At 42.1% G+C, this 11,768-nt stretch overlaps 1 protein-coding gene across 6 annotated transcripts in view; it reads left to right on the top strand.

Annotated features, from left to right (window-relative positions):
• Positions 1-73: 73 nt before the first annotated feature.
• The window catches only part of SUGP2 (SURP and G-patch domain containing 2), a 42,591-nt gene continuing 30,896 nt past the window's right edge, over positions 74-11,768 (top strand). For 2 of the 6 annotated variants that reach the window (XM_039323139.1, XM_039322805.1), the window contains exons 1-3: positions 76-307; positions 5,751-5,875; positions 8,751-10,244. In XM_039323139.1, the coding sequence (XP_039179073.1) occupies positions 5,764-5,875; positions 8,751-10,244 (1,606 nt within the window). In that variant the 5' untranslated portion in view covers positions 76-307; positions 5,751-5,763. Of the gene's footprint in view, positions 308-398; positions 597-712; positions 818-5,750; positions 5,876-8,750; positions 10,245-11,768 lie in introns of those variants that run through there. The other 4 variants (XM_039322883.1, XM_039323225.1, XM_039323053.1 and 1 more) reach the window with 4 other exon arrangements.

The raw sequence follows: 11,768 nt of genomic DNA, 5'->3' as shown, positions 1-11,768 counted from the left end.
AATGGCAGCGCACGGCAGGGGAATTTGAACTACGCATGCGTACGCCAGCACAGTTCTCCAGGGTTTTTAAAGGAAGGTGGGACGAACGTTAATGGAAGCTTCCTGGAGCTGAACTGCGGAGGAGAGAAAAAAAAAAAAAGAACACCGGCGGATCGTTAGGAGGCAGCGACCATCTCGATCTCTTTACTGCCACCTAATGGTTGCCCGAATTTTTTGCAAGCCAGATGTGGTGGGCTAAAGTTGTGAACTTGACGAAATAGCTATCTCCACGTTTGAAAGCATCGGCTCTGGTTTCTTTTTAAAACGGGTGAGAAAGATAACTTGATACTTTTTTTTAAAGATTACTTTATTTCTCCCACCCACGGAATTTCTAAAAAGAATTTAAATTTTTCTTCCAGGCAGCGTTTCGCGCATGCGCAGAGCGGCAGAAACGGCGACGGGAAGCTCTTTTTGCGCATGCGCTGTTGGATAGCGTCATTTCATTAGCTCATTAACGAGGTCCTCCTGTTTGCGCGTGCGCACGAAGTCGGTTCTGGACAGAATTGAAGGGTTGTTTTTTTTCCTTTTTTTTTTTTTTTTTTAAAAAAAAGAGCCGGGTGAGTTAGGAACCTGATCGATGCTTTCTGCGCGTGCAAAAGAGAAAGTGCAAATCCGCCGCAGCAGAGAAGGAGCTCCGGCGCGCGCAGACGGGCGGGCGGGCGAGAGGGTAGAGGCGCTTGGCGCATGCGCAAAAGAGGGGAAAAAATCGGCCCTGGTTAATGGAGGCTGCTTTATGCTAGAGGTTGGCGCGGGTGCTTCTCTTCTTCCCCGTCGCTTGGTAAGCTTTGGGGGTAAAGCAGCAGCGGAAGTCGGAGCAGTGGGGAAGAGCGGGGGAGGAAATGATATCCACTGACCAGGCAGAAAAAAAACCCCAGTCTGGCCTGGCTCCTCTGGCTTTGGGAAGGGTTTTTCAGAAAATGCTATTTTACAGTCCACAGTCTGTGGCTAGTTTGGTAGGATAAATGTTAAAAAGGAGGGTCTGTTCGTGGGGGACTCGCTTGTTCTTGCAGGTGCCGAAAATTGGCAGACAGGCAGTCCTCGACTTACAACAGGTCATTTAGTGACCGCTCAAAGCTACAACGGCACTGAAAAATAGGACTTAATTAATTACCGTTTTTCAGACTTAAAATGCCTTTTTGTAGCATCCCCATGATCAAAATTCAGATGCTGGGCAACCGGTTCAGATTTATGACCGTTGCTGTGGGCTGGGCATCGTGTGATCCCCTTTTTGCCACCTTCTCACAAGCAAAGTCCATGGGGAACTCAGATTCGCTTAACAACTGGGTTGCTAACTTATCAACTGCAGTGATTCACGTAACAGCTGTGGCACGAAAGGTCATAAAATGGGGCAAAGCTCATTTAACAAATGTCTCATTTAACCGCAGAAATTTGGGGCTCAGTTGTGGTTGTAAGTTGAGGGCTATCTGTATTTAACATTTGTCTGGCTTTGTGATTCTTCTTAGCGCTCACCAATGCTTTCCCGTCACATGGGTGTTGATCTGAGAGGAAAATGTTTAAGAATATGGCTTTTTAAAAAAACTTTCTAGGTTTTTTTATCATATTGCAGATGCTCCTCCCCTGCAAGGTAACATCGTCTGGATGTCTGTAACCATCATCACTTCTAGCATGGATATTCTTTTTTTTTTTTTTTAGTTTCTTGGTAATGTTGTAGACTAATCTAGAATCTTTTTGAACAAAATATTACAGGGAGGGGACTTGTCCTCGGTCCCTGCTCACTTTCTCTGAAAAGAGACACTGCATTTGCTGTGGGGTAACTTTGCTGGTGAGTTTTGAGAATTATTTTTTTAGCAGAGGGAATGAATTTGAAATTGCCAAAAAATGAGAAATGTAAGACTTTGACAAAAACCGGTACTTTTGTGGATCAATTGAATTTCAGTGACAAATCTAAATACAGGTAGTCCTCACCTTACAACCACAATTGAGCCCAGAGTTTATGTTGCTAAGTGAGAAATTTATTAAATGAGGTTTGCCCCATTTTATGACCTTTTTTGCCACATTTGTTAGGTGAATCACTGCACTTAAATTAGTAACAAGATTGTTTAGTAAATCTGGCTTCTCCATTAACTTTGCTTGTCATGATCCTGAGACACTACAACCATCATAAATATGAACCAGTTGTCAAGCATCCGAATGTAAATCATGTGACCATGGAGATTCTGCAACAGTCGTTAAGTGTGAAAAATGGGATTCAGCTGGTTTGCACCAGTTCGGCAGAACCGGTAACTAATTTTTTCTAGAAGCGGCATCCACACACAGAACTGGTTGTTCATATATTTGAATCCCACCACTGGTCATGAGTCACTTTTTTCAGTGCTGTGGTAACTTTGAACGGTCACTAAATGAACTGTCGTAAGTCAAGGACTACCTGTCCTCTACCTGCAATACTGAAGAAAGAATGCAGAAAAATGATATGGGGACCTAGGACTCTTCGGATAGGGGGCTGCATGAAAACTTCCACATTCACCAATGCCTTTTGCAAAAATTCAACATAAAGTCAGGATTTCAAATTCAATATAATTGTAATTGCTAATCTGACACCAAAATAATCAAAGATTCAAAATACCCATAATATATATAGTATATAGCATGTCTGTTAAAAGTAACAGTAAAAATCATTTCTAGTTGGAATACCTTGTTCATGGCAAAAGGAAAGGCCGTTAATTAAACTAACCACTAAACTCTTTACATCTTTGCAAATGACACTTGACCCTCTTTGTTAATCATTGTTTTCATACCTGAGGGCATGATATATCTTTCTATATTTTCAATACTCCCATTATTTTTAACATCTCTTAAGAAATGGACAAATATTAAAAATTCATGCTGATCAAATATAGGTAGTCCTCAACTTACAAGCACAACTGAGCCCAAAATTTCTGTGGCTAAGCAAGACAGTTATTAAGTGAATTTTGTCCCCATTTTATGACTTTTCTTGCCATAGTTATTAAGTGAATCACTGCAATTAAGTTGGTAAAACAGTTAAGTGAATCAGGCTTCCCCATTGATTTTGCTTGTCAGAAGCTTGCAAAAGGGGATCACCTGACTTCGGGACACTGCCACTGTCGTAAATATGAGTCAGTTGCCAACCATCTGAATTTTGATCATGTGACCGTGGGGATGCTGAAATAGTGATAAGTGTAAAATACAGTCATAAGTCACTTTTCTCAGTGCCCTTATGACTTTGAATGGTGACTAAGTGAACTGCTGTAAGTCAAGGACTACCTGTAGTAATTAATTCTGTTTTAGCCCACGTGTGAATTACTTTATTTCCAATGGATAATACTGCTAGGCTGCAAGTTTACCTTTTTTTTCTATTACAATTTATTTCTTTGTGGTAATCTTTGATTCTAAAAGAGAAAATAGGAAAATTTGGTCTTCTACGTATTATTGGCTTTTCTTGGTTGTAAAGAACAAAGGGAATTGTAAAAAGCTTTCAGATATATTGGGTAAGATATCCTGCTATTGAAAAGGGAATCTCCTCAGTTCAGGAGGAGGAGTAAATTTACCTTTTTTCCCCATCAATAACTAAAGCCACTCAATGGAGCTCCGTTTAGACCAGTGTTTCTCAACCTTGACATTGCTGGCTGTGGAATTCTGGGAGTTGAAGTCCACATGCCTTAAAATTGTCAAGGTTGAGAAACACTGGATTAGACAGTCAATCCTAAACTCTTCTGTACTCTTCCCAGCCTTTGGCTTATCCTAGATCAGTGGTTCTCAACCTGTGGGTCGGGACCCCATTTGGGGTCGAACGACCATTTCACGGGGGTCGCCAAACACCGCAATCCGCCATTTTTTTCCCCTTTTCCTTAGCTGTGCTACTCCCTTTTATTCTATTGGCTTTTGAAAGCCAGTAGAATAGACTCTCTTGAATAGAGTCTAATTCTATTGGATTTCAAAAGCCAATAGGAATTGTCCAGGCTGTCTCTGCCCTGCTGAGCCCGCCAAAAGTCCCATTCTGCAAACGGTGCTGCACCAGTTGAGTAGTTCTCGACTTACGACCGGTTGAGTAGTCCTTGACTTACGACCAGTTGGGGATCGCAGCATTAAAAAAGGTTGAGAACCACTGTCCTAGATAATCCAAATGCTGTGAAATATTTGAGGCTACAACACCCATCCCCACAAATTGGAGTCCAGACAGTAAATGCCCCAGGCTGCAGAACCCCACTAGGTATATCTTCAGAATTATGTTTTTACAGTCTCAAGGTGATTACTGGAGGTAATCAGAGGTCCCCAACCTTTTGGGCACCAGGGACCGGTTCTGTGGATAAAGGTGCGGACCGGAGAGTGCATGGGTTTTGTGTTCTGCCTGCATCCCACGGACGGGGCTTTGCTTGTTTGTGTGGATCGATTGCTGGCATGCCATGGACCGGTTCTGGGGACCCCTGCCTTATAGGAGCTGCACTCAGTTTCTCTAATATGTTACTTCTCTAGACAAGATTTCAGAAGTAGTTTTGTTTCCTAGGCTGAGAGAGAGTTACTGGCCCAAGCTCACGCATCTAAGGCAGGGCTAGAACTCAACACTTCCATTTTCTAGCCTGGTGCCTTCGCCACTACACCAGCTTGGTTCTTAGTTGATCATATGGGTTTAAAACCGGACAAAGGAGCAGTAGTTGTTCTTTCATCTGGTCTGAGTCCCCAGGTATGGAAAAATCATGATTTCAGAAAGCCAAGATGTACATTGAGTAGATCCAACCAAAGACTTATCTTACCTTCCTTCCCCATTTGTTAGAGGACGTATCTAACACCAACCTGTGTGGACCAGAATGGATTCTAATGAAGTCCAGCATTATAAATAAAGAATTGCTAACTTTTTTCCCCCCTTTCTCTTTGCCATTTCTCTTTAATCTCTTTTCCTTTCCCAAGTGAAGTAATTCCTGTGTGTGAAAAAAGTTGCTCCTATTCAGCATGTTTGTATGAGCTGCACATTAGAAATTTCTCTCCTTTTCTGTGGCAAGAAGCCTCAATTTCTCTTTCCCCCCGCCCCTTTCTTCGTAGTGGCTATCTTGTCTGCAATTAAACATCATGTACATTGGTTCTTGATACATTCCTACTTTCTGTACTACTCTCTGAACTTGTTTTTTGTGTCCTCTCACTGAATTAAATGTACTAAAGGTTTTACCATTAATTATTCGATTGTCACATATACAGATATTAATGAATTTTATTGATTGGTTATTATAGTTTCATTTTGGATTTCCGGAATTTACGTTTGTTTTCATATCCTGTAGTGTTATGATCCTGACAGAATTGGTTCTGTTGGAAGCCCCAGTTTTAAACCCACCTCAATCATATTAAATATAATGGCATCATTAATCATATGACATATATTCACAATTCTTGTGACAAATAATTAATTTGGTTGCATTGGGATTTTGGGAAATTAAATGCCTTTCTGCATGTTTTCTCCCTCTAGTGATCTTGATGCAGTCAAGAGCAGTATTACTAAATGTAGATTTTGAGTTTAGATAGTGCTCTAAACAAACTGATTTATACAGTGTAAACCAGAGTTCTACAACTCTTGCTTTTTATTCCATGTGGTTGATTCTTCCCACATAAAAAATAGTTCTGCTGAAGTTAAGTCTTGAATGGTTGATGATTTAGAAATCTTACTTAGACCTGCCTTTCGTGAAAGCTATAGGATAAAGAGATGTCACTGGCAAATGCATATTCTTAATTTTCCTCACATTTAGTTGCAGAGTCAAGATGGCCTCCCAACGGATGACACGGGAGTCTTTTGATGCGATCATGCAGGCCAACGCAAAACGGTATCTGGATCGAAGTAATCCAATCGACGAGGCGCTTCGTCAACTTAGAGGTAGATTTAGATTGTCCAAATTTACTTATTTATTTGCTACATTTGTTTGCCGCCTATCTCGCCCTGGGATTACTCTAGGTGGCTTACAGTAGTAAAAAGGAAGAAAATAAAAGGTGTGCAAACAGAACAGAAATAAAATAATAGAACCATAAAATAAATAATGAAAAAGGAACCCAGTGAGAATACAATGATGGGATAACCCAAAAGATGGACAAGTGGAGAGCAGAGTGCAAGGGGGAGGTAGGTGGAGTCTGCCATCAATTTAGCAGCCACCTCCAGCAAAGAATTTCTCCCATCTTGTCCCCTGGCCAACCAGTAGAGCCAAGTCTTTAGGTCCTTGTGAAAGGATAGAGGGTGGGGGCAAGTCTTACCTTAAAGGTAAGATGTTCAAAGGGGTAGGCGTTACAGCAGAGAAGGTCCTGATAGTTGGAGTTCTTTGACTGACAGGATTCGAAGTAGACCTTTCCAGTCTTTATAAAATCAATTATTGCCACATATTTGGGACTTGAGTAGAAGTGTGATCATACTCTTTTCCTGATGGTACCCTTTCATTGCATCTTATTCATTATTCAGATTATCCATCCTACACGCACACATACAGAGAGAGAGAGAGAGAGAGAGGCAGATTATGGACAGTTTACAAACAACACAAATGTAAAAACAAAAATACCATCATTTAAAAACTATAAAGGTGTATTAAAAATAATAAATACATAAAACTCACAGCCCATAATCTCATTCACTGAGACAATCAGCACAACCGCTGCACTGGCTCCATCACACTTCCATGTCCCCTGTTGACAAAACCACATCTTCAAGGCTTTGTGATGTGATCATCCCCCTGGCAACAAAAATTAATTTTTTTGATCTTATGTAGTGATGCTGCTCTTATGTTTTTATATAGCACTCTTTCATTGTCATGCGACAGTGATGCTTATATTGCTCCTGGAGATGCAACTCAATCAACTCAATCTCAACTCAGATTATTATGGCTTTCCTTTACTGTCCTTTTGCCCCTTGTTTAACCTTCCTGATGCACAAAATAACTTCAAACTGGCTGTCAGTTTCCAAATTTGAGTAAGGATTGTGAAGGATCTGACTTTTAATCTGTTATCTCCCTTTGAAGCCATTACCTACTGTAATTACCTACTGTACCTACTGTAAGATTTAAAAAAAACTCGGTATATTTGCTATTTTAATTATGCCCTCCATATAATAAATTTCTAAGATACTTACCACAAGAGGCTTATAGACTGTGGTGCATTCATGGAAACAACAAGAAGCAGGAGATGGAAGCATGTATGCAATAGCATAATCTGATTTTTTTTTTTTTTTGTTACTTGGAAAATATTCCAACTTTTTTTTTTTAGGAAGCATGCATCTTGAGAAAGTAAGGGAAGTGTTGCATGGAGATATTCTGGAGGCAATTTCAGGTGCAAAAGACATCAAAGAAGAATTGGGCTTGATTAGTGTTAGAATGGGGCTAGATAGGAAAGTTAAAAAAATCACCCTGGGAAAAAAGCAGTGACAAACCATCACTATAAGAGCCCCATCCCTGTGGAACACTCCACCAGTGCAGATGAGAACTGCCTCTTCCCTTTTTGCCTTCCAGAAGGGCATTTAAACCTGGTTTTGCTGGTTGGTCTAGGCCCCGAGGCGTCGCTCAGCACCTGAGGTGTCTGATGGAGTAAGAAGACCTCTTCCCCGTTCCCATCAATCTCTTAGCTTCTTAGCTTCAGTTTCAGTACAGCTTTTAATAATTTAATCTGTGTAATTGTTAATGTTTTGATATTTTAATTATTTTTACTTGCTTTATAATTTGTAAGCCTCCCAGATTCACCTTGTAGTGGAGATGGGTGGCATAAAAAAATCAATCAATAAATAAGAACTTTGGGGAATGTGAGATGATGGAGCTAGGCAACTGGAGATCAAAAAAGAGGATGTACTGAACTATCAGTCTAGGCCAGTGTAACCTTAGCCATTGTAAGGTGTGGACTTCAACTACCAGAATGATCTAGCCCAGTGTTTCTCAACCTTGACAATTTTAAGGCATGTGGACTTCCAACTCCCAGAATTCCACAGCCAGCATTGCTGGCTGTGGAATTCTGGGAGTTGAAGTCCACATGCCTTAAAATTGTCAAGGTTGAGAAACACTGATCTAGCCAGTATGTTGGCTGAGGAATTTTTTGGGAGTTGAAGTCCATGTATCTTAAAGTTTCCATGGTTGAGAAACACTGCTCTTGAACAGTAAGAAAGGCATTGAGAGAAAAGCCAACATTTGCACAGAACATAGAAGCAGAACAAATGAGAAGAATTAAGAAGTGACTTCAGCAGGTGGCAGTCTTAAGTAGTGACAAAAAAAATCATATTGTTGCCAGCAGAGCTATATGGAATAGTTCATGAAGTTCCCAGGAATTGGATGTGACTCCAGGTAACTCTGTGGAATTCAGTGAGACTTTGGTGCAATAACTCTGTCCATTTGTCAAAAAGGTCAATCGGTGAAACGTGTGAAAGTGTTGCGAAAACGACAAATAATGTTCAATTTCAGCCATCCACAGCTGTTATAGAAGACATAGATCCAAGTAGGCTTTTATGCTTAGGTATAAATTATCCTGATTTAGTAAACAGGTGGGTTTTACCTTGATTAGGTAATATTTAATGTTCCAATAGAATACAGTGTTGCATGATATATTGGTTCCTCATTTTTCAACTCTTTCAAATAGCAATAGCACTTACTTGAGCCGGTCAAAATCGAACTGCTAGCAGTCAGCAGAGTTAGCCTGCAACACTGCATTGTAACCACTGTGCCACAGGCTGATTGTTTTAAAGTTTGGTACCTCTGTGAACAGCAGCTGTCTTTTGTTTCCTTATGCAGTTCACTCCCGGCCAGTCACACGGGCCCAGTACGACGAGGAGGAAGAAGAATTTCAAGACGGTGGGAAGTTCCTGCGGGGTGACTGGAGGAAAAATGCTAGAAATGAATACTCGCTGCCTTCCTACAGGTCCAGCAGCCATGTCACAGAGGAGGAGGATTACTTTTCCAAAAGCAGCAGCAAACTCTCTTCACGGAATCGGGACTATGGCCAGCTGCCTGCATATGAACAAGACTATGGGAATGCATCTGCCCTGGAAAGAGATTACGCTGGCCCATCTTCCCGAGATCGAGACTATGACAATGCTGCCTCACGGGAACGGAAATATGGCTGCACTCCTGTTCGAGACCTTTCCAGACGCCGCGAGGCTGACTACGATTCCTCAGAACTGCTGGGCGACTTCAGATCACCGCGGCTTCTGGAAGAGAACTACAGGACTGCATGTAGTCAGAATTATGACCTGGAGCGGGGTCTTGAGACTGAGGGAGAATTCAGCTCTTCTTTGAATGCCGGGAGGGGAATAGAGAAACATGGGATGGCAACCAGAAGCCTGGGCACAAGTAAGGAGGAGTTGGCTGCTCATCTCAAGAAATGGGCCACTAAAGCTTTGTCCCCAGCAGATGATCTTCTGTTAAATCCGGTGGGTCCCTCCAAGCAAAGATCCCTACCTTCTCTTCGCCCCCAACAAAACCAAAGGCCGTGTCTGGCCTCTCAGAAGGGACTGCAGCCAGAGGGAGCTCTGAAACCTACAGGGTATGTCCGGATCAAAGAGCCCGACTTGGATCTTCTAGATTCTTCTGATATTTTTGCCAATTTTGGGGTTGAGATAATCAAGTGGGCTGGGTTCTGTGAAATTAAGAGAGACCCGGAGTATGCAGAACTTTTCCAGGTGCTCTTCACCTTAGAGACAGAGACCTGTGCCAAAATGCTGGCGTCGTTTAAGTGCTCGCTGAAAACCGAGCACCAAGATTTCTGTATGAACAGCGTCAAGACGCTGCAGCACCCGGCTCTGAGAACACCTAAAGTGGACAGCCAGTTTCTGAATCTGCTGTTGGAGAAAAAGGTGATGTTGACCAAGAATAGCTTTTTTGAGGTCATTAAGCCTTTTGACCGGTATATGATGCGGCTCCAGGACTACCTGCTCAGGAGCACGACGCCTCTGCTGATGGCCTGTAATGCCTATGAGCTCAAAATCAAAACTAACAGCTTCAGCAACACGAGGAAGATGGCCGCCGCTTTTCAGACTACGATGTCCCTCTGCCGAAAATCCTTGGCCCTCCTGGGGCAAACCTTCGCCCTGGCCTCGGCTTTCAGGCAGGAAAAAATCCTGGAGGCCCTCAGCATCCAGGATTCGGCCCCTCCTCCTACCTTATTTCCCAATTTTGATACTTCTGCCTTGTTTGGAAAAGAATATATCGAAACTTTGCAAAGTTGGTTGCAGAAAAGTGGCTGCCAGATGCAGTTAAAGAGACCAGCTGCCAGTCCTCCAGCTCAGGGTCAGTGGAAATGTCATGTAAATCACACTTAAAATTAAGTGTAAGGAGACCTTTTTAGCGTATGAGCAATGGGGAGTGATGTTTTGCGGTGCTCTGCCTCTCATTTTATCTCTATGAAATAATATAATAATAGTAGTAGTAGTAGTAGTAGTAGTAGTAGTAGTAGTAGTAGTAGTAATAATAATAATAAAAAAGTTGGAAGGGACCCTGGAGGTCATCTAGTCCAACCCCCTGCTCAGGCAGGAAACCCTACACCATTTCAGACAAATGGCTGTCCAGTCTCTTCTTAAAAACTTCCAGTGTTGGAGCATTCACCCCTTCTGGAGGCAGGTTGTTCCACTGGTTAATTGTTCTCACTGTCAGGAAGTTTCTCCTTAGTTCTAGGTTGCTTCTCTCCTTGATTAGTTTCCACCCGTTGCTTCTTGTCCTGCCTTCAGGCGCTTTGGAGAATAGCTTGACTCCCTCTTCTTTGTGGCAGCCCCTGAGATACTGGAAGACTGCTATCATGTCCCCTCCCTTTGTTCCTCAACACTAGGTTGAGGAAAAAGCCTATCTCAGAATGAGTGGAAATGAAAACTCAGACGTTCTTTATCTTCAATGAAACCATTTTATCCTTTAACTTTATTTTAGCTATATAGTGGTAGTTGCAGCTATTCCCAATTCAAGGTATGTTGTCATTTTATTGGGAAGATTATACTCTCACGCAAGTTGGGTTTCATGTTGTTGCACTTGGTATCTTTTTAGAAGAGGCTATTGATCTGATTGATTGATTCTGATGCCCGTTTTTCACATTTTTAGAGTTTTAAGGCAAATTCAGAAACAACCATCCAGAAATGGGTTTGTATATCTTTTAAGTTTTTTAAGCCTGTTTCTTTTATACAAACGGATTAAAAATAAAAATAAGTTCTAAGAAGTGCAGACTTGTAGTACTGAAATTCCCAACAGGTACATGGAGTAGATGAAGCAGCCTCTGCTTCTCTCTCAGTTCCCAGAAAAGTTTAATTCATAGTCTTTACACAAAGGACATAGCATAATCAGACAAAGCAGAATGGCAGAATCTCACTACTTAAGAACAAACCAACTGAGGGTGAAGGAACCAAGCTAGAAACCAGGAGACTGAATTCTAGTCCTGCCTTAGGCCCGGAAGCTAGCTCCGTGACTTTGGGCCAATCTCTGTCTCTCAGCCCACCTGACCACACAGAGTTGTGGGGAAAGTAGGAGAAGGAAGAAGTATTAGGTATATTCACTGCCTTGGGTTATTTATGTTATTTGTCTGAAATGGTATAGCAGGGGTAGACAACCTTGGCTCTTTTATGACTCGTGGACTTCAACTCCCAGAATTCCTGAGCCAGCCACGCTGAGGGGAAAGAGAGGTTTCCATGCTGAGCCATGCTGGCTCAGGAATTCTGGGAGTTGAAGTCCACGAGTCATAAAAGAGCCAAGGTTGCCTATCCCTGGTATAGGGTTTCCTGCCTGAGCAGGGGGTTGGACTAGACGACCTCCAAGGTCCCTTCCAACTCTGTT

This window comes from Crotalus tigris, unplaced genomic scaffold, assembly GCF_016545835.1.
Source record: "Crotalus tigris isolate CLP2741 ecotype Arizona unplaced genomic scaffold, ASM1654583v1 scf7180000017543.2237141, whole genome shotgun sequence".
Lineage (NCBI taxonomy): Eukaryota > Metazoa > Chordata > Lepidosauria > Squamata > Viperidae > Crotalus > Crotalus tigris.
This window is presented reverse-complemented; position numbering and strand designations above follow the sequence as displayed.